We start from the raw sequence: 23,836 nt of genomic DNA, 5'->3' as shown, positions 1-23,836 counted from the left end.
TGCTGTTCTGCATAGGACTGAACCCCCTAAGCCAAGTAATCACCGAGACAGGCTATGGATATCGCCTCAGAAATGGAGCTACGATCAGTCACCTCCTCTACATGGATGACATAAAGCTGTATGCTAAGAGCGAAAGGGACATAGACTCCCTGATCCACACAACCAGGATCTACAGCAGCGACATCGGGATGTCATTCGGGCTTGAGAAATGTAGTCGGATGGTGACTAAGAGAGGAAAGGTAGTCCGCACTAAAGGGGTCTCACTCCCTGAAGGAACAATAGTAGACATTGAGGACAGCTACAAATACCTCGGTATACCACAAGCCAATGGCAACCTCGAACTTGCAACAAGGAAAGCGGCTACGGCCAAATACCTCCAGCGAGTGAGGCAAGTCCTAAGAAGCCAGCTCAATGGCAAGAATAAAACCCGGGCAATAAACAGCTATGCCCTGCCAGTGATCAGATACTCTGCAGGAATAATAAGGTGGCCAAAGGAAGAGATTCAGACCACAGACGTTAAGACCCGAAAGCTCCTAACCATGCATGGAGGGTTCCATCCCAAATCCAGCACGCTGAGACTGTACGCAAGCCGAAAGGAAGGAGTGTGAAAGCCACTAGTGAGGCTTTCACACTCTAGTGAGTGTGAAAGCCACTGTCCAGGATGAAACATCCAAGCTCCATGAATACATCAAGGAGAAGGCTCCAACAGATGACGTACTCAGAGAATGTCTCAGACAATGGAGAACAGAAGATGAGGCGCTGAAAGAGGGACCATCATGGGAGGACAAGCCCCTACACGGGATGTACCACCGGACCATAACTGAAGTGGCCGATCTCAAGAAGTCCTATCAGTGGCTAGAGAGGGCTGGCCTGAGGGACAGCACAGAGGCACTAATCCTGGCTGCTCAGGAGCAGGCCCTGAGCACTAGAGCCATTGAGGCCCAGATATACCACACCAGACAAGACCCAAGGTGTAGATTTTGCAAAGAGGCACCTGAGACGATCAAACACATAACTGCAGGGTGTAAGATGCTGGCATGGAAAGCATACATGGAACGCCATTACCAGGTGGCTGGCATAGTCTACCGAAACCCCAAGGTCAAAATGGGAAACACCTCCGAAGGTGGTGGAGAATAACAGAGCAAAGATCCTGTGAGACTTCCAGATCCAGACTGACAAGATGGTAATAGCGAACCAACCAGATATTGTGATCATAGATAAAGGGCAGAGGAAAGTCGTTGTAGTGGATGTAGCGGTCTCAAGTGATGGAAACATCAGAAAGAAGGAACACGAGAAACTCGAGAAATACCAAGGGCTCAGAGAGGAGCTGGAGAGAGCCTGGAAGGTAAAGGTGACAGTCGTGCCTGTGGTGGTCGGAGCACTCGGGGCAGTGACCCCCAAACTAGATGAGTGGTTGCAACAGATCCCGGGAACAACACCAGACTTCTCAGTCCAGAAATGTGCAGTGCTGGGAACAGCAAGGATACTGCGCAGAACCCTCAAGCTTCCTGGCCTCTGGTCGAGGACCCGAGCTGAATGAAGGACGGACACCCCCCGAGGGGGGGGGGGGGGTGAGACGAGGATTTTTTTTAAAATATACTGTATATATATATTTTTTTCCACATTGCAATTACTTGTTTACAGGAAGTTGAACTGTACCAAGCATAGCAATGGTGTTTAGCATGAACCAAACTATTTAGTCTGCCGGCCACCACTTGATTGCCAAGTTCAAACATTTATTTTCTGTCAGGGGAATTTTGTGGAAGGACTTGAGTGACACGTACCTCAAAGAAAAAAGAAAGGTTGAGCAGGCAAAAAAGAGGAGCTCGGCTGAAGTCCCGGGAAAAACGTGGAAGTACTCGCCGGTGCTCTCTTTTCTCAACCCGCTGAAATGCTGCAGTTGTCAATCTAGCAATATCATGCCCCTCCCCTTCGCCTGTGCGGCTGGGGCTGTTCAACTCCCTCATTCAAAAGTTAGTAAAGCGAGGTGGAACACTCACCCCGCATTTGGTCTGAGCGTAGCATAATGCAACATATATTGATGATTTGCCTGGCAACAGGAGAGTACCGGCACCTTTTTTTCGCACTTAAAACACTGAGGGCACCAAAAAATGCCACCAACTTCTCTGGACGTGAGCTCATCTGAGATGAGCTGGCACAAAGCAGAAAATTTGTGCTTTGGTCTGTAGAGTTTCACCTTTCATATACATTTTTTGTTGGGAAATCATGGACTTGGTGTCCTTTGGCCCAAAGCGAAAAAAAAACCCATCTGAATTGTTATCAGTGCAAAGTTAAAAGAACAGCATCTGTGATAGTATGGCGGCCCATGGCAAGGGTAACTTGCACATCTGTGAAAGCACCATCAATGCTGAAAGGTACACACAGGTTTTGGAACAACATATGCTGCCATCCAAGCTATGCCGTTTGTAGGGACATCCTTGCTGATTTCAGAAAAAAACAATTGCAAAGCCACAGTCCACACGTTACAAAATCATGGCTTTGTAAATCAAGAGTGTGAGTACTAGACTGCTGTGCCAGCAGTCCAGACCTGTCTCCCATGGAGAATGTGTCATGTATTATGAGATGTAAAATATGACAACAGAGACCCCAGACTGTTGAGCAACTGAAGTTGAACATCAAACAGGAATAAGCAAGAATCCCACCTCCTAAGCAGTTGCCCAACAATTTTGTTTCAAAGAAATGTGACGTAACATAAACTGAATCTTTCCCCTGTACCAGGTTTTTGAGAAAATGTTACAGGTATCAAATTCAGATTAAGTCAGTATTTGAAGAAGAAAAAAAGAAGTTCACTTTGAACATTAAATATCTTTGTTGTGTTGAATATGCAGTCGTTTGAAAAAGATTTGCAAATCAGTGTATACATTTTTACATACGTTTTACACAAGGTCCCAACTTCGTCGGAATTGGCGTTTGTACATCTTGCTCCACTAATGCTTGATTTTCTCCAAAGGGATTAAAAAAGTATCACTCATCAATCAATTGATCAATCATTCACTCAATCAAACTTAACCATTCACATTTCAGCTGTGGGCGAGCAGGGTCAACTGTAATGGGTTTATTCGATTCCAAAAAAAAAAAGAAGCAAACATACAAATGGAACTTCGACGAAGCCAACAAAAAACAGTTTCTCACTAGAGATTTTCATTTTGTCCATTTGTCGCCAATTTCATTTTTATTTTATTTTTTTCTTGTGTCAATGTGTTGATGTACGACACATGACAATGAACCAAGCATCATGGGTGCAGCTCCAGTCAGATTTGTGTATGTTATACATATGAAAGATATGAAGAGACAGAAGCACATATTGTGAACAAAACATTTTGAAAACTGCATTTTCTTCTCCCCTGACATTGTGCAAAACATGTCCTTTTAGATGTGCATGTAATTTCCACCCAAGCTTTGATTGCATGGAAAGAGAGCATCCACTTTGGCAGCAATAAAAGAGTGAATACAGTGGAGGACCGCCGTTAGATTAGCAAACTCTAGTTCCTGGAAAAAGGTCAAGGACAGAGACACAGATTAGTTTGTAAATAAATAACATCGGAGGTCCAGCTGCACCTTTCTAACACTTTTGTTTTAGATGATTCCAAGTTGCAAAATATTACTGCTCAAATGTTATCATTCCACGCATGCGTTTTTTTTCTGCATGAAAACCATGTTCATACCTTCGTGTCTATTTGATTGCTTTCAGCATTCTTGAAAAGAAGTTTTACCCTGTTTTTCCCATCGTCAGAGGAGCCTTTAAGCTGAGAGAATTTATATCGCCATAGTAGCATCTAGAAGAGAACAACAGGATTAATAAAACACAGTAGGTGGCTGTGTTAGTCAATTTGATCATGTTAAAATAGGGATTCCCAAACCGTGTCGCTCAAGATCCAAATTAGAAATTTGGCAAACTATAAATCATTGCCATATAATCAACAAAAGCATTCTGCACAATTTATTCACAATAATGTGACATATATTGATTTATTACAAATCAAAGGGGCCTTTTGTTAGTATGTGTATGGCTTCTTGACAACAAACTTCCATTTTCATTTGGCTGGTCTCAAGCAGTGGTGCCCAAGCCCCGGGCCGCAGACCGGCACTCGTCTGTGGAATAAATAACTTACCATACTTCTGTTTTATTCATTTCGGAATCTGAAAGATGTGTTATTTTGAAAAACACAGGATTCTGTTATAGCCGTCTCCAGTGTGTCACTCTTGACGTAGGTCAAGGTGCGCTTCTCCAGCACGTGATAGGTTACCGCTAAAATGAAACCCAGGAGCTTGCAAACTGAGCACAAAAACAAAAGTCTTTGGGAAGGGGAGAAGGCCCAGCCAGGAGACAGAAGAGAAGCCTAAATCTTTCAAGAAAAAGAAGGCTACATTTAACAGACAGTATTAGGAGTCCTACCTAAAATACGGATTTATCTCAACTGGAGATTCCAAACTCACTCTGCATAATATGCTGCGATGGTGAGTCATATTTTTCATGCACTATGAATTTGCGGCGTATCTTATTTTGAAGGCACGTTTAAATAATCAGAGAGTGTTGCGGCCAGATAGGACATTCCTTGTGTCATGATTTGGGTTTATTATTATGTTTCGAAAACATCAAAGTTTTCACGCTGGTCACATCATGTTATTTTGCTGTATTTGTTGTATTCACACCTTAAAGGTTGGCAAAAAAGGTTGGGGACCGCTGGTCTAAAAGATGCCCACAGAGTCACGGCACAGACACCACATTATGCAACAGTGACTTTGAACCTGATAAAAATGTAATCCAACATGGCCAATCGCATGACAAAACATTTCACATTTCAGGAAACACAGCGGAACCTCCAAATTTGAACACCAAGTCAACCAATATTCAATAATATGGGACAGATGCCGCCAAAGTCTTCCAAAAACTCAATGAGGTCCAGTCATGTGTGTCATCATGTGTGACCTCAAGCTAGATGTTAGCAAATCTTTTCACTCATCACGAGACTCCAGTTACGCTGGCGTTCAAGGATGGGCAGGCTTTCTTTTCCTTTGTTGTTTTTTGCTGTACAGATTCCAAAGGAGGAACAGCTTCAACAAGAAGTGTTGAGAAGAATGTGCCAAAGTTCTGAAGTAAATAGACTCGCATTCGAAGCCGTAAGACGCCAGGATGTCCCAGTGCAATGACTGAGTGTTTAATTTCCGTGCGAGTCAGGAAAACTCCGGCAATGGGCCAGGATGGGTGAACAGAAGGAGCAGTGACTGAAGATGTGGCGACTGAAGAGAGGGAAAGTCCAGGCACTGGAATCGACTACTAGCATTAGATGCTAGCATGGAATGGATTTAATAACAAGGAATGTCAGGTGACTCTATACCCTTTGTACACTATTTCCATTTGCTAAAGGAGTGTTTTATGATTTTGCGGACAATTTGTGACCATATTTTTGCACCTGTATGGTTGTTAAATCACATTTCAATCATTGCCTGTACAGTTATTAAATGTTTAATGGCAACAATTAGCCCCTGAAATCGATAGCATCTTGTTCCATCATTTGCAATAGGGATATTTCTTTTGGAATCTGAACATATCACGTCCCAGGGTGGATTGTGATGGAACTTCAAGGTTCCACTGTATTCACCACATGTGATGAGCACTTACAGTACCAGCATATCATCAAATCAATCATAACTTACATTTGAGGATCCGTCCAAACATACAAAGCCTGAATCAAAATCTATGGTGAAGCACAGTGTATTCCCATGGATGCTGCACATGTAGCTTTTCGTCTGATGGGGAAAGAATACTTTTATTAACACGTTGATGTTTGCAAATCATACTAAAGAAATAGAGATGGACAGTATTTGCGTGACATACCGATACTCAAGTTTTCCAAAAGATGTTGTTAGAAGAATCTATGAGCAAAATTGTATCATGTTTAAAGTTTCGGTTAATTTGGGCATGTCTGGACATGCTCAGCGCAGAGGTGTCGGCCGTTTTGACGGACGGCCTTTTTCTTGAGTAATCACGTCAAAGCAAGGGGGGCGAAGGCTAAATTCAATCACAGAGTGGGAATAAACAAATTGGGAACAAAGAGTTGTTGAATACCAAAAGACAGTTTGGGAACAGCTGTCGCGCCCAGGTGGACATTAGTCATCAGCCAAGTCTGTGACTTGTGTATTCGGGTAGATCAGATCACTACCGGGGGGCGCGGTATGCTAATCTCTGGGGCAAAGTCTTTCTTGTATTTTGCAATAAAAGTTCGAACCGGCGGAGAGGGAGCCGAGTGTGATCGCGGAGCAACAACCGTCGTTCGCTCTCAGAGGTCCGCTCCCGCCGATATTGAAGACAATTTTCCTGTGTGCCGAGTCGTTCCTTTAACTTTGTCCGAGAAAATCTCTGACAGAAACTTGGCGTTGTCGGCAGGATGATGTGCTTGTTCGAACGGATTTGAGCTTTTTTGTTGGACTCTCCGATTTCCTCCGGTGTACGATCCGTGGCTGATCGCGCGTTTTGCGCCTCCGAAGCCAACCAAACCTCGTGGAGACTTTTCCAGGAGGAGCCAGCCCCGCACCGGACACCGCGAGGAGCGAGCAAGCGCCATCATCCAACGAACCTGGGTTCAACTCGGCATCGGGACAATTGTCTGGAAAAATAAGGTCAGTCGGCGTGGTGGAGAAGCCGTTGCGTAGTCGGTTATCTCCACTGAATGACGGAATTAGACGAGTTAATGCCGAAAAGGAGTAGGCTAGCTCGAGTACCGTTTCGTGGTTAGCGGTACGGGGGAAATTAGATTCCCGGGACACAGAGCCCAAGCGCATCTGTGAGAGCATTGGCTCATTTAGATACCGTTTCTCGCTAAGCGTAAACGGTGAGGAAGCTTTGTCTTCCTGCGGAGGTTGACCACCTCGGCGTGTGTTTGCATCTAACGTTGTATGCGTATATTGCGCGTATCGGTTTTGTGTTAGTGCGTGAGTGTGATTGGTGATCACGCTATTGTGGTAACGTAATCCCTATAAACTCCGGCGCGGGCCGTTTTTGTTTTCGGGTAACGACCCAGATCTAGATCGCGATTTTTTCGGGTTGTAAAATACCTGTAAACGCTTCCAGCTGTTGCTAGGCAACATGGCGACGCGGAAGTCCTCGTGTTGTTGGCGATTGAGCCGAACACAGCAGACAACGGCACGTCACGATGTAGAAGCGATCATTGAAAACACGCGATTAGCTGAAATTGACTACAGAGGGTCAACGCGATTCGTGAAAAAGTGGAAAAAGAAATACGGATTCTCGGGAGACGTTAATGATTGCGATGAATTGGAAACGGTGTTGGGCAAATTATCGCTGAAAGACAAAGAGAAGCGGAAAAATAATGAACACGGAAAACAATGGTATAAGTGTAAAATACTAATTGAAAGGGCCAGACGAATACGGGCGAAAAATGCGAAAGACAGGCGTGATAGGCTGGATGAGGATTTAATTGTAGCGGCTGCTGCCACGCGACCCTCAGCCGCTCCAGCGTCCGCCGTTTCGGGAGAGCTGTACCCGGCCCTCCCCCCGCAGCCGCAAACTATGAGAGAAAATAATCCGGTACCCCCATCGTCCTGGGGAACGAACCAAACTCTCTTAATACCTCCCGATCAAACTACTATACATGATTGGAGTAAAGATAATCCTGTACAAGCTTACCCCATGGTTGAGATGCCGGGGGCCGGGGGGGAGGGATCGATACACCTCTACCGGCCATGGACGCCGGCCGAATTTCGAGACATCGCCGCGTCCCTTTCAAAACCAAAAGACGACCCGGACGAGTTCGTAAGAGAACTATCCGATTTAATCCACAGCCACAGGCTTAACGCGAGTGAACTTTTGAAATTGCTCTCATTAACTACCAGTTCTAATTTTGGCGCAGTTGTGGGCAACTTTAATGGTAAAAAAGCTGCGGGAGGTTATCTGTGTTATGATGAACTCACACGGGTAGGGGGGCCCCTTGACCAAATTATGGAACGTTGCGCCAAGGCATACCAGCGGACGCAAAACCCAAAAGAAATTGCCACATGCATTCAAAAGGCTGACGAAACTACGGACGATTTTTTCCATCGTCTGCGAACAGTGTTCAAAATACACGGCGGTATCCCTGAGACACAGTCAGACTTGTTCAATTCACATTTAAAACAGCATTTGCTAAACCAAGCACATCCTGATGTTGCCCAATATGTTAAAAGACATAATTTGAATTGGCCAACATGTCCGATCGATGAGGTTTTGAATTACGCACGGAATTACGAACGGCTCGAGAATAAGAAAGGGAAGAATGAGAGTCACGTGACCAATATTTATTACGCCGCAAAAAACCCAAACGCACACAGGAAAACCCTGGGTCCTCCTTATATAGGTAATAAACAAATACGGTCGTTTGCTCCCTTCAAATTAGCCCCTAGGGACCAAAAACGTTTTGTCGAAGGCAGATGTTTTCTTTGTGGGCGAAAGGGTCACATGGTGAAAGAATGTAGACAGCAGCGGAAGGACAGGCGTATGCGGGAGCGTGATAGTAGCACGGGGACCTCCTCATCAGATGAGGAGGATTTACAGACAATACGGAATAAAAAAGAGGAGGTAGCTATGACAGCGATAAAGGCCTCTGCGCCTTTGTTTGAATCGCCCGCCTCAAGTGAGGACGAGGGTGACATCTTAGCCGGTAGCAACCATGTTTTCGACACAGAGAACTACCTGCTGAGATGTCAAACCTCGTCCATAACTAAACCGGAACTGACGTTGTTGGTCGAAGGAATCCCGACAGTCTTCCTTGTTGACACGGGTGCCGATATCACTGTTCTCGGTCGTTGGGATCGCGATACTGTGAAGCCAAGCGATGGCAAAATTTACATGAAAGGAGCACATGGCTCCGTGCAGCCCCTGACGTTATCGCAAACAGTAACCATTACTTCCCCCACAGACCCAAATCGGAAGGCACTCGTCGAAGCCGCGCTAAATTCTCGCTGTCCACATAATTTATTGGGACGGGATGCTCAAACGCAACTCGAGATTTACACCATCGTAAATCACAAGGGCCAGGTTGAAGCCCGCATGGGGAATAGTCAAGATGATGCTCGCTATTTTTGGACACTCGATTTACCGAACGATGACGTAACTAGGAGTTCTGAATGTCTAGTTCGATTGGCAGGTACCAAATTAAAGCCAGGAGGTAACGTGCAAACGGCGAACAACCTGCACGTGACTATAAGACGTAAGCAGACACCAGGACCAGACCCTGACTACACTAAAGTTTTTCTGGGCCTGCAACCCCAGGGTATTGTTGTTGAGCACGTGTATTGGAAAGATCAGTGGTGTTTCGCCACAGCGCGGGTAGGAAGGGCGGTCAAGCCCCTCCTCTCAAAAGGGGAACACATTTTCATACCGCTCGGCAAACCAGAGCAATGTGAGTGGAAAAACATTCATAACCTTGCGAGCTTTGTTCCAAACCACCTGTGGAGCCCCTCCCCCGCGAATCCGGGGTGCGAGGAAACACAGGATGGCTGGGTGCGTCAATACATCAATTGGGAAGTGATGACTACTCCGACCGTTCATTTCAGCTGACAAATTGCAGTAACACGTGACGTACTAGCAATAGAGGCACAGGACACAACACAGGATGATTTGAAATTAAGACAAATTTTTGCACCTCCCACAGAAAGAAAATATTGGACAAATAAGGGAGCGTCGAGTGTGCCGCGAGGTTGACACATGGCTTGAGACATGTGTCAACAGGGGGGATGATAGCGATGATAGCACAGGTGCACCAATATTATCACACACATAGGATTATGCAGTTTTCAACCCAAAAAAAATTTTTTGTATACATTGTGTAATCTGCTTGAACAAAACATAAGGAAAACGATACTGTCTTGTCATTGTTTATGTGTTTTCAAAATGGGTTGAACTGTCTTCAAGCGCTTGCGATGATTCGGGAACCGTCGTGAAAGCATTGGGCGAATTGTTGGACACTGATTTGAAGCAACACTGTGTAACACCTGCAATCGACTGGATTTGTGGAGTGCACTAACGGAACTGTCAAAACCAGGCTCATTGAGACAATGAGAGAAACTAAAACACAATTTGATCAGAAAGAGATGCATAGGCACAATGACTTGCCAGGGTGTTCTGCTCCACAGACTCGCCAGGTCCAAATTGGAGACTGGTCTTCTTCAAGGTGCTGAAAAGACTTCTCTGGGACAGTGAACGCTGGAATGGCCCCTCTCAAGTGATTGCAGCAACAAAAACTGCGGTCAAGATCGAAGGACGCCACGTCTGGATCCACCAGTCGCGGGGCAAGCTCCTTCGGTTTGAGGTTGAGGGGCCTAGCGACGCCAGTCTCAAGAAGGAGAATCAGGACCTAAATCCAAGTGCGCTGATCTTGCGTGCCGCCGAAAGACCACAGTGGGAGAGAGGGTTTTCCGTGGTAAACACACCCCTCTCAAGGAAGAGCACAGAAAGGGCAGTCAAGCGTTGCCTATGCATCATCAGCATCATCGGCACCGGCGTCATCCTCATGGGCCTAAGAGAAGTCACGGTGGGCATACAGGCCCACGAAAGGAGTGACTTGTCTCATGGGATTCGATGTCGGGAGGCAGGAGACAATTGTTGGTTTATTTTTCTCTTCCTGTTTTCCTGTCGCTTGTTCGATCCAGCTGGTCAGAGGTTGTGCTGCCAAATTCACGGATGCTATCAAAGTGAAGTGGCGGCTCAGCTGACTGTGGCCATGTCGGAGTACCAACAGGTGCACACGGAGTCTGACGAAGACTATTTTAACACTGACTTTGGTGATTGATTTACTGTAACCTTATGTAAGCCCGTATGATGACTTCACAGAAAGGCATTGCAGATGTGAATGTTTGATGTCTTGGGTTGGCTTACCTTGTATATAGTAGTTAGTATAGGTTTTACTTTTCATTTAATGTGTGTTTAGATTGGATTTTGATTTCATTGAAGGTGTAGCCATTGCCCGGGAAGGGTTTTCTGTCCTGATCTTCTTGTTACACCACCTTCCCCGCAGGACAGTTTTTCCTCCCACCCGTGCAATTGCATATCATGTCACCTGGGCGTTTGACAAAACTTTAATTATGATACAGAGGTGGGAATGTTAGAAGAATCTATGAGCAAAATTGTATCATGTTTAAAGTTTCGGTTAATTTGGGCATGTCTGGACATGCTCAGCGCAGAGGTGTCGGCCGTTTTGACGGACGGCCTTTTTCTTGAGTAATCACGTCAAAGCAAGGGGGGCGAAGGCTAAATTCAATCACAGAGTGGGAATAAACAAATTGGGAACAAAGAGTTGTTGAATACCAAAAGACAGTTTGGGAACAGCTGTCGCGCCCAGGTGGACATTAGTCATCAGCCAAGTCTGTGACTTGTGTATTCGGGTAGATCAGATCACTACCGGGGGGCGCGGTATGCTAATCTCTGGGGCAAAGTCTTTCTTGTATTTTGCAATAAAAGTTCGAACCGGCGGAGAGGGAGCCGAGTGTGATCGCGGAGCAACAACCGTCGTTCGCTCTCAGAGGTCCGCTCCCGCCGATATTGAAGACAATTTTCCTGTGTGCCGAGTCGTTTCTTTAACTTTGTCCGAGAAAATCTCTGACAGATGTTTTTGAGATAAGAACTGTTGCACTGCCAATTGTTTGTTATGGCTTGCAAGTAAAATTTTAAGATTCAAGCGGTTTAGGCAAACATTTCGATATTTATTTATTTCATTATTAAAAAATTAAAGGGGGGCACAAAGAAGTAAAATAAACTACAACTAAAGTTGATACATAGACAGATAGATATTGGGTTAGCAAAACTGAGAATATCAAAGCTGGATAAAACAGTTGCTGCCTTGCTCAGTATTTCATTCATTGAGGTTGGCTTCCCAATCTCATCATCTGTATTCATTGGGGCTTGCCTCCCAATCTCTGGTATGACCTCCTCCTCAGATCTGGCAGCCTTGGGCCCTTCACCACGGAACATGCGTTGTACCTCATCAATCTCAAGTTGTGACAGCAGTTGCCGTTTGTGGATGTTGGAACGTTGAGCTACTAGTTGTTTCATGGTCAACCGTGACTGTGGGTTTCGAAGTAACCATTTAGCCCACATTCTCTGCATGTAACACCTTTGACTAGGGTTGCTTGAGTAGTAGCATTCCAACAGAGCGTGAAGGATCTTGCCCAAGGACCCACACTGGATGGTATTATGTGCTCTTTTTTTTTTTTTTGCCCCAACCGGAATTCGATCCACCAACTCCCGCCGCTTATATACATATTTATTGTATACACTTTATTGTCTATGTATATATCTATATGAGCTGTCAAACTATTAAAATATTTAATCCAATTAAAAATACAACTCTCATAATTAACTCAAATGAACAAAAAAATTAATTGTGATTACTCACACATTTTTTATAATTTCTGAATTTCTGAATTGGTTCATGTAAAATTGAAAATCGAAATTGTTATTTCAGTAAATATTTGCATTTTGCACATAAAAAACTGATTCATGATTCCATGTTGATGAGAGCGTTAAAATGGGGAAAAATAAGACAAAAAATATAAAAGGAAATTGAGAAACGATAAAAAATGTGAGTTTTTTGTGAATTTGAGTTAATGACAGTTGCATTTTTAATTTAGATTAAATATTTTAATTGTTTAACAGCTCTAATATATACTGTATATATATATTTCAGTTTCCAGTCTTGGTGGGTCAGCTCTGTTGTTAGGACCCTGCCACTGCGCGTACACTTTCGCAGGTTGTGTTGCGAACAGCCTGTTTATTCGTCTGGCCTCATTCTCTTTTGTGTACCGCTTTAGGCGGCTGGACAAGGTTTGGAGCCTTTGTTTGGCAGTTTCGAGTGCTTCTTGTATGGTCATATATATACACACACATATATATATAGAGAGAGAGAGAGAGAGAGAGAGAGAGAGAGAGAGAGAGAGAGAGAGAGAGAGAGAGAGAGAGAGAGAGAGAGAGAGAGAGAGAGAGAGAGAGAGAGAGAGAGAGAGAGAGAGAGAGAGAGAGAGAGAGAGAGAGAGAGAGAGAGAGAGAGAGAGAGAGAGAGAGAGAGAGAGAGAGAGAGAGAGAGAGAGAGAGAGAGAGAGAGAGAGAGAGAGAGAGAGAGAGAGGGCGAGAGAGAGAGCGAGAGAGAGAGCGAGAGAGAGAGAGAGAGAGAGAGAGAGAGAGAGAGAGGGAGAGATAGAGAGAGAGAGGGAGAGAGAGAGAGAGAGAGAGACAGACAGAGACAGAGACAGAGACATTGACTCCTGTGGAACTTTATGATTCAGGAAGCCATTTTATATGTGTGTATTTTGTCTAATTTTTGGAGACGTTTTGGCATTGCATGAGCCCAAATCATTTCAGTTTCCTATGTTGTGATTTCATTTAGATTTTGTCCATCCCTGCTCCCCTCTTGTACCCTCCAATCCTATCTCTCCATCTGTTTGTGTCTTGTTTTGGGCTGCTTTGTTGTTTCCCCAGTCTGTCTGTGTTTTGGTTGTTTTGGTCTGTGAGCACTGCCGTGCCATGGGTGTGCTGTGTCCAATGTCACGTCACATCATTTCCTTGTCTTTGTCACTTTGAATATCAGTTGTTTATGGAGTCATGATTACATTTTTTTACACAGTTACCTTTGTTGTGCCAAAGTATTTATTTATTGTTTGTGTGTGATTTCTCTGAGTTTCTACATTCTTTGCCCAATTCCATGCTTTTTGCCTGCACTCCACCATAACAAACATGACAGTTAGATGACATATAAACATTAGACTGTTCTTCACACACTTTTCTGGACTACCCAGAACATACACATTTCCAGCTCATGTCACATATCCTCACCTGTGGTATTTCTGAATACTTGTATGATTTGGCACATATCGCAGCCTCAGTCCCACTTATAAGAGAGCTTTCCGCTGCAAAAGGGATAAGAAAAGCATGGCAGCCTCTTGGTTCATGCTGTCACACCAAGTTAGACTCACGGTGAGCGTGAGCACTTCACTAATTGGAAAGGATTCTTCAGTGGGAATTAACAACATGAAACATTTCTGACTGAAAATCTCCTGAGCAAAGGCTGACGTAAGTACACGCAGGAGAGGACCATGCTATAAAACATTTTTTTGTGTGTCCGTCGCAAGTAATTTGGGATGGATTATAAAATGCTAAATACTGTTGTAGGCTTTTAAGAATAAATTATGAGGCTGAAATGAACTGTCCGAATGTGTCATGCAGTCAGCTTGTTTATTTTGTAGACAATGACAGTCAACAATAACAATAACAGATAAAGGAATATCATTTCTGTGCCTGTGCTGAAACTTGCTTTGATCATTTAAATTATAATAGACATATTTTTCAAACTTTGAAGTGGTCATGCCTCACAGAAATTATTGTGATATTTTTAGAGGTCCAACTTTATTGTTGTCAGAATCGTCTTCAGCTGACCAAAGGGGGAAAGTGGGAAAACGGAATAAACCTTGAGAAACATGCGAAGGTCCATCGATATCTGAGCCAAAATTCAAACCAAGAATCAGACGGCTGTAAGCCAACGTCAAAATGCTGCTGTCAACAATGATTCGGCAGAATATGCACCTGTGGGAACATTTTTCAAGAGCAGTTCATTGGATGAAAACGTTCTTGTTTGTTTCTTCATTTTTCGAAAAATCCTAAACACTTTCTTTTTTTATGTTCTCGGGCTGTCATAAATTAATGTCTTAGGGATTGATTATCCTAATAATAAATGTCTGACAGGAATATGTTACACACAACTTGATATCTGCTTCGCCATGAAGACGTGCTATGGAGCAAGCTACGCTAAGCTAACTTCGCTTGAGAAACCTGACCTGGCACGAGACAAGTTCAACCATGCACAACGATTTAGAGCAAGATCATGACTTGCTCACCATAAATTAGAAATCGCACAATCTGAGACGGGGTTTTAGCCTGGATTCCATTCCCTAAATAAGTAAAAAAAGACAAAACATCATACTTTTCACCGATCATGTTGCTACAACTGCGGTCAGGCCAGCCTCCGCTCGTAAAATTGAAGTCAAGCCAACCGCCACAGCAATTGTTCATACTCTGCATTACGGTAATTTGTTATTTGTGAGCAGCATTGGCCACTTTTAAAATGAAAGCTACCCAACAATTGCATGCACATCAGTGGTTTGGATTTAAAATATTGTTATAAAATATTTTTAGTTGGGACTCAGTGACATCCCATACAATAGTAGATATAGCTGTTGCTCAACATGATCAATGGATGATTTAAGGACTTTCAAGCCAACAATTGGCTGTCATATAATTCGTCATGTTTAAGTCTTTGTTTCCCAGATGTTCTCACATTTTGTTCCGTTTTTCTCTTGCTTTGTTTTTCTCTGCCTTGTTTCATGTAAATAGTAGTTTTTGGTTTGTAAAGTTATTCACGCTTTGTATCATACATGTTTTGGTCCTTGTGTCCTTTTGAGACAAGCTGTTGAGACAAGCTGTTTCCGTTTATATTTTACTTATATTATATTTTCATACATTATATTATATTTTTAGCATGACTTAGATTTGTTCTTGGTTTTACTGTTTGGTGCTTTCTACCGCCTTTATTACCGATTTGTCTTACTGTTTATTGTGCATGTTAAATTGCTCCATGTACAGCACTTTGTATGCAGCGATGACTGTTTGAAAGTGCGCTATAAATACTGTTGACTTGACTTGACTTGGCTTATGCAAGTTCCATCCATCCATCATCTACCGCTTATCCGGGGCCAGGTCGCGGGGGCAACAGCTTTAGCAGGGAAGTCCAGACTTCCCTCTCCCTAGCTACTTCTTCCAGCTCTCCCCGGGGGATCCCGAGACGTTCCCAGGCCAGCTGGGTGACATAGTCTCTCCAGCGTGTCCTGGGTCTTCCTCGAGGTCTCCTCCCGGTGGGACATGCCCGGAACACCTCACCAGGGAGGCGCTCAGGAGGCATCCGAATCAGATGCCCAAGCCACCTCATCTGGCTCCTCTCGATGTGGAGGAGAAGCGGCTCAACTCTGAGCCGCTCCCGGATGACCGAGCTTCTCACCTTATCTCTAAGGTGAAAACTCATTTCGGCCGCTTGTATCCGGGATCTCGTTCTTTCGGTCATGACCCATAGCTCGTGACCATAGATGAGGGTTGGGACGTAGATCGACCGGTAAATTGAGAGCTTCGCCCTTTGGCTCAGCTCCTTCTTCACCACAACAGACCGATACAATGTCCGCATCACAGCAGACGCTGCACCGATCCGCCTGTCGATCTCCCGCTCCCTCCTGCCCCCACTCGTGAACAAGACCCCAAGATACTTAAACTCCTCCACTTGGGGCAAGATCTCCTCCCTGACCCGGAGGGGGCTCTCCACCCTTTTCCGACTGAGGACCATGGTTTCAGATTTGGAGGTGCTGATTTTCATCCCAAGCGCTTCACACTCGGCTGCGAAACGCTCCAGTGAGAGTTGGAGAGCACCGTCTGAGGGAGCCAACCACCACATCATCTGCAAAAAGCAGGGATGCAATACTGAGGCCCCCAAGTCGGACCCCCTCAATGCTTCGGCTGCGCCTAGAAATTCTGTCCATAAAAGTTATGAACAGAATCGGCGACAAAGGGCAGCCTTGGCCGAGTTCTACCCCCACTGGAAACGATTCCGACTTACTGCCGGCAATGCGAACCAAACTCTGACATCGGTGGTATAGTGACCGAACAGCCCGTATCAGGGGGTTCGGTACCCCATACCCACGAAGCACCCCCCACAGAACTCCCCGAGGGACACGGTCAAACGCCTTCTCCAAGTCCACAAAACACATGTAGACTGGTTGGGCGAATTCCCACATACCCTCAAGGACTCTGCTAAGGGCGTAGAGCTGGTCCACTGTTCCACGGCCGGGACGAAAACCACACTGCTCCTCCTCAATCTTAGGCTCGACTTCCCGACGGACCCTCCTCTCCAGCACCCCTGAATAGACCTTACCAGGGAGGCTGAGGAGTGTGATCCCTCTGTAGTTAGAACACACCCTCCGGTGCCCCTTTTTAAAAAGAGGGACTACCACCCCGGTCTGCCAATCCAGAGGCACTCTCCCGGTTGACCACGCGATGTTGCAGAGGCGTGTCAACCAGGAACAGCCCCACAACATCCAGAGCCTTGAGGAACTCCGGGCGGATCTCATCCACCCCTGGGGCCTTGCGACCGAGGAGCTTGTTAACCACATTGGTGACTTCAACCACAGAGATAGGAGAGCCCACCTCAGAGTCCCCAGGCTCTGCTTCCTCTAAGTAAGGCGTGTTGGTGGAGTTGAGGAGGTCTTCGAATTACTCTGCCCACCGGTTCACAACGTCCCGAGTCGAAGTCAGCAGCGCCCCATCCCCACTGTACACAGTGTTAGTGGTGCACTGCTTCCCCCTCCTGAGACGTCGGATGGTGGACCAGAATTTCCTCGAAGCCATCCGGAAGTCGGCTTCCATGGCCTCACCGAACTCTTCCCACGCTCTGGTTTTTGCCTCGGAGACCACCGAAGCTGCGTTCCGCTTGGCCAGTCGATACCTGTCAGCTGCCTCTGGGGTCCCACACGCCACGACAGGCACCAACCACCTTACGGCCACAACTCAGATTGGCCGCCTCAACAATGGAGGCACGGAACATGGTCCACTCGGGCTCAATGTCCCCCGCCTCCCCCGGAACATGGGAAAAGCTCTGTCGAAGGTGGGAGTTTAAGCTCCTTCTGACAGGGGATTCCGCCAGACGATCCCAACAAACCCTCACAATACGTTTGGGTCTGCCAGGACGGACCGGCATCTTCCCCCACCATCAGAGCCTACTCACCACCAGGCGGTGATCAGTTGACAGCTCCGTCCCTCTCTTCACCCGAGTGTCCAGAACATGCGGCCGCAAATCCGATGATACAACTACAAAGTACAGGCACTGAGCCCTGGGGCAATGAGTATGCCCACACCTGCTCTGCGCCTTTCACCGTGAGCAACTCCAGAGTGGAAGAGAGTCCAACCCCTCTCGAGAGAACTGGTACCAGAACCCAGGCTGTGTGTGGAGGCAAGTCCGACTATATCCAGTCGGAATTTCTCTGCCTCACACACCAGCTCAGGCTCCTTCCCTGCCAGAGAGGTGACATTCCATGTCCCAAGAGCTAGCTTCTGCAGCCGAGGATCGGACCGCCAGGGTCCCCGCCTTTGGCTGCCGCCCAGCTCACATTGCACCCGACCCCTTTGGCCCCTCTCATGGGTGGTGAGCCCATGGGAAGGGGGACCCACGTTGCCTCTTCGGGCTGTGCCCAGCCGGGCCCCATGGGTGTAGGCCCGGCCACCAGGCGCTTGTCAACGAGCCCCACCTCCAGGCCTGACTCCAGAGGGGGGGGCCCCGGTGACCCGCGTCCGGGCAAGGAAACTTAGATCCATTTATTTTAATCTTCATCAGGGGTCTATGAGCCGTGCTTTGTCTGGCCCCTCACCTAGAACCTGTTTGCCATGGGTGACCCTGACAGGGGCATAAAGCCCTAGACAACTTAGCTCCTAGGATCATTGGGACACACAAACCCCTCCACCACGGTAAGGTGACGACTCACGGAGGGGTTATGATGATGATGATATGCAAGTTCTTCTCGTTTTATTCTGGTTTGTCAATCGGTGTCATTACCTGTACGAATCCGCCTGAGTTGCACCACCCTAACTCTGAGATTCTGTTTTAGAAGTGGATGCTTCGGATTTAGTCGTGGGGGCTATGTTGTCCCGGTACTCCCAACTTGGCCAGAGACTTCACCCCTGGGCCTCTTCTCTTGTCGACTCATTCAGGCTGAGACCGACTACGATGTTGGGAGTAGGGAGTTACTTGCAATAGTTCTCGCATTACAGAAATTGAGTCATTGGATCGATGGCACATAGGAACCCTTCACAGCAGTCTTCCTCAACTGGCGGACCGCGATCCACAACCGGACCGCCGACCTCCTCTGTCCGGACCCTCGGCATATTGTATAAAATAAAAAATTATAAAGTGATTTTTACGTTATACGTTTTATATTTTTGGACTATGATCTGCGCATTACCGCGATCGCTTATTAAAATTATCCGTTGTATTATTTGCGTGCACGAACAGATGTATTGCAGTGCGACTGTGTGTATATAATGTTTGACGAACTGGAGACCCTGGCTGCGCAGCGCATGTCGGCGATAACGATGCGCTGATTGGCTCCTCTGAACTTAAGGTGTGCCCATACATAAGCGTCAGCACGCGTCTATCCCAATACACACGCATTCAAAATGGATCATTGTGTCAGGAAACAGACGCATGCGCGACCCCACAGTGTGCTCACAGCTTCAGCCCAGGAGAGCCGCACACAGATAATTAGACAAAACGAATCGCGGGAGGTTTCGATTGTGTGCAGTTCTTCTCCCGTCTACCCGTGGATCTTTGCAGCTGTTTAACAGCAGAACACCGCAGCATGGTAAATGAACATCACAATGGTGTCCTCAAATAATATTTGCATGTCTCAGACATTGCATTCACCTATAGTGGAAGAACAGCACTGCACATTCCTGTGCGCCCTTGTGTCAGTATTTAAAATGGTTCTTAACTCCTCTTCTGATATATTTTTTAACTGATTTCAGGGGGGGAGGTGAAAAGGGAAATTGTATAAATGAAAATGATATTTTTGTTTTCATGTTTAGTATTTATTTTGGTAAAATTAGTATTTTGTTTTGTTTTTGTTAAATTAAGGGGGGAAAAAGACAACTACTGTTAAAGTAACAAAGTTAAAGTAAATATGTCTTATTTCCCTAAAAGGGTTATTTCTATTATTAAGCAGGCACAACTTAACAAAATAAAAGAGTTCCTGTGGCTCAACACAATACCTCTCATTATTTGCTGGCAAAGTGAATCATTGTTATTTTCATGCACCCCATTATTGGTTGGTTGTGAGGAGTGTTGATTTGTATAAGCTTGGCTTTACCATACTAAATGGGCATATAGCCCTGCTCCCCATGGCCGCCGTGCATGGGATCGGACCTTGATCTTATTAAAAAAAAAAGTGGACCTACAGCATTTCTAGTTGCTTTACAATGTACATTGATCATAAGAACGCAGCATACATTTGCTGTGCTAAGAGACATAACCTGATACACTTCTCCATTAACTTACCGCAAAGGTTCCAAGAATACCAAACCTAAAGCCTCATATAGAATTTACGACGCTAATGAGAAGGCCATTCTGGACAACTTCCTGCCAGACCACAAAGAAATGCTGCCAACTTTTGATTGGCCATACGAATAGCCTGAAAATGCGCATTTTTAAAATAGCCATTCTAGCCTTGTACAACAACAGGATATTCTGAATGAGTCCGCAACCCTTGGGCCGCGAACCGGGACCGGTACATGAGTCATTTGGTACCGGGCTGCACAGAAAGAATAAATAACTTCCATTACTTCCATTTTGTTCATTTGAAATCTGAAAGTTTTTTTATTTTGAAAAATTACCAGATTATCTGTTTCATCCGTCATTATGTCACTCTTGACGCAGGTCAAGGTGCGCTTCTCGATCACGTGATTGGTTACTGCTAAAATGAAACCGAGTAGCGAGCAAAATGAGTAAAAAACAAACGTCTCTGAAAAGTGTGTTTGGGAGAGGAAAAGGCTCAGCCATGAGACAGAAGAAGAGGCTATGACTTTCAAGAAAAAGAATGCTCCATTTAAAAGACAGTATCAGAAGTCCTACTTGAAATATGGTTTTATCTCAACGGGAGATTTCTGCGCACCAAGTCCACTCTGCATAATATGCAGCGATGGCGAGTCGTATTTGTCATGCACTTTGTATTTGTGGTGTATCTTATTTTGAAGGCACGTTTAAATGTTACCATAGCAACCAGAGAGCGTTGCGGCCAGATTGGACGTTCCTCATGTCATGATTCATTTTTATGGTGATGTTTAGAAAATACCACAGTTTTCATGTAGGTCGTATCATATTATTTTGTTGTATTTATCCAGCCTTAAAGGCCGGTCCCTGAAAATATTGTCTGACATTAAACCGGTCCGTGGGCAAAAAAGGTTGGGGGCCGCTGAGATAAAAGACATCAGATTTTTCTCTGCCACTAGAGGGGGTCTGTGGTTGTGGATTTTATGAGTTATTTATGTTCACATATGTTTGAACGTGTACTAACTCTAACCTAAGTAACTGAAAGACTCATGCCGCCCCTTCCTGCCCTCATAATTCCATACTAGGTGCTGCTGTAGCACAAACACGAGATGAGGAATTGTAGTGAAACAGAATGGTTACTTGTGAATGTTCTCATGCTCTTAAACTGACATAAATTAATCAATAGGCCAAAAGTAGGCTCGACAGATTTCTGACAGGGCTATAACACGCCCGAGCATCGGTGTAGCACCAGGCATGTTTAAAAAATATGTCCTTTAATTATTCTGCTCCAATATCATTATATCAGAGGCATAAAAACACATCAACAATACTGTTGTCTATCGTGATAGTTATTGAGAATATATATCATCCTAAAAAAAATGAGTATAAGCGCCCTGGATTGACAGAATTCATTAAAATACTTACTCGTACCCGCTGCACTTCCATGAAGACAGCTCTTTGGAAGGACTTCTCCCAGACAGCCAGGTCAGAGGCCAGCTCTGCTCTGAAGGTGTGGCTCTGCCCATGGCCGATGAGAATGCTGAAGCACAGAGACTCATTGTCCTGCTGCTCAAGTGAATGCTCAAGACCCAAGTAGAGTCTTGCCTGTAGCCAGCAATCCTCTGTCATCCACAGCTGGAAAGACAAACATCAAACTTTTGGCTGAGTGTATTATTTGAACCACTGCTCAGAACACAATGGAGGCTTGTAAGTTGAACAGTATGCTGATTTACCATCATTTTTCTTTTAGAAAACTAGGTCATCTAAAGTCAAACAAATCGAGACCACCAACAGCCAGTGTGTACTGCATTGCAAGAAAATTTAGTTCAGTGATTATCTAAAACACGGGTGTCAAACTCAAGGCCCGCCACATCATTTTATGTGGCCTGCAAAATCAAATCAAACATGTCAACTTCTATGATGCTTGCTAAAATCTGCACTGAGATTTCAACTTCTCATATGGAATAAATAAGCGAGATATTGTACGCATTTTCTTGTTAACACTAATCTTATTACACTAATTCAGTGGTTCTTAACCTAAGTTCGATCGAACCCTTGGGGTTCGGTGAATCAGTCTCAGGGGTTCGATAGAGCCTCTGCCATGGAGGATAAAACACACCGACTCAACGTGTCGATTACACGCCCGCTCAACTACCACTGGCTGGTTAATTTTGTGCACAATTAAAAACATGTATACTTTATACATAAACTAATTCTGTTTACTTTTTTTCTGATTTTCATAAATTAGTTTTATTATGTCTTGAATTAGTAAAAAAATCATAAATGATTTTTTCAGTAATGAAGGGTTCAGTGAATGTGCACATGAACTGGTTGGGTTTGGTACCTCCAACAAGGTTAAGAACCTACACTACACTACACTAATTTAACAAGCGTTCAATGAACCATTATTCTTGACTTCTCTATATGTTTTCACAGTCATAATGGCCTTCCAGTCATAATGGCCCTCCAAGGCCACTACGTTGTGGCCTGTGAGTTTGACAACCCTGATCTAAAACATTAATTCCACAAGTTTGTTTTTCATTTCTTTGGTTTTATGGTGTCTTTTTATCCCCCCCCCCTCCCCCATCCCAATCGTTTTGAAGAAATTGATACAAAATGGAATGTAGCTGTATGTTGAAAAATTAAATTACTTTGGTCTAAAGGTATTGTAGAATTATTTTGTCATATTACAATGAAACTCCACTAGAACGAAAAATACCCCATAATGTGAAAAAAATCTTCATGCATGAACACCATTCCCATTCTCCTGCCCACAATACGACGGTAAAGAAACTGTTGTGTATATGAAATCATTTTATCCACTCCTGCCTCGCAAAGACATTCACTACAACAAAGTCTAATCCAACAGCGACCTCTACTGCTTTGTTCGGAAACGGCAACAGCAACCACCACACTGGTTTACATAGTGAACGATGTTTATTTCGGTCACAGCTGCGAGTTTCCTGAATGCAACATACTCATAGCTGCTCTGACATTGGCTTACCGAGCATCATCTTGGCCTCCGATTGTCCAAAAGGGAGCTCGCTGTCTATGAGTGTAGATACTGTAGCTAGATCCGTGGAAGATAGAGTGGAATGTGTCCGATTAGCTGCTCAGAGTAAATTGCTTATGGCTCGACGGACATTCAAATAAACGAACATTTCCTCGAATGCTTTACTTGTTATCATGCTAAAAACATTACGCTAACTAGAGAGCTAAGAAGGCGAGTTCCATTGCGCTAACTATGGCCATCGAGGACTACGAAGCGTCCCGTGGTTGGCTTAAAAGTTCATTGCATGACATCAGAGTAGCAACGCTGTCTTGGGTGGCGATCGAGGGGGGGTCGAGTTAGAGACGGTGATGGTGGAAAGAAAAGCCCCCGGATCCAGGAAGTATTATTGTTAGATTCAGACGCTGCATGAACGTTGCATTGATAAAATGGCTACAAAACGGACCTTTTGATGTCAAGCAGCTAAGACAAGAAGAGCTCTGATGCTGGAAGAGAGGGTAAAAGTGATCAAAATGACGGAGGAAGCAAAATAAAAGACATTATCCAAGAAATTGATGTAAGTGAAAGTGAATGCTGATTGTAAATTTTGAAATTTCTTTCCCTTTTTTTCTTTCTACACTGACAATATGAAGTGTCAAATAAGTGTGTGCTCATACTTATGCACTATTGGAATAAAAATAGAGTA

At 44.9% G+C, this 23,836-nt stretch overlaps 1 protein-coding gene across 1 annotated transcript in view; it reads right to left on the bottom strand.

Annotated features, from left to right (window-relative positions):
- Nucleotides 1-3,061: 3,061 nt before the first annotated feature.
- sntg2 (syntrophin, gamma 2) overlaps nucleotides 3,062-23,836 on the bottom strand; it is a 78,557-nt gene continuing 57,782 nt past the window's right edge. Inside the window, exons 14-17 of the mRNA XM_052085882.1 lie at nucleotides 21,567-21,776; nucleotides 5,680-5,772; nucleotides 3,687-3,797; nucleotides 3,062-3,510 (exon numbers count right to left, since the gene is read on the bottom strand). Of these exons, the coding sequence (XP_051941842.1) occupies nucleotides 3,391-3,510; nucleotides 3,687-3,797; nucleotides 5,680-5,772; nucleotides 21,567-21,776 (534 nt within the window). The 3' untranslated portion in view covers nucleotides 3,062-3,390. The remainder of the gene's footprint in view (nucleotides 3,511-3,686; nucleotides 3,798-5,679; nucleotides 5,773-21,566; nucleotides 21,777-23,836) is intronic.

The sequence above is a fragment of the Hippocampus zosterae genome, chromosome 14 (genome assembly GCF_025434085.1).
Source record: "Hippocampus zosterae strain Florida chromosome 14, ASM2543408v3, whole genome shotgun sequence".
Lineage (NCBI taxonomy): Eukaryota > Metazoa > Chordata > Actinopteri > Syngnathiformes > Syngnathidae > Hippocampus > Hippocampus zosterae.
The sequence above is the reverse complement of the archived record's forward strand: the minus strand, read 5'-3'. Positions and strand labels throughout refer to the sequence as shown.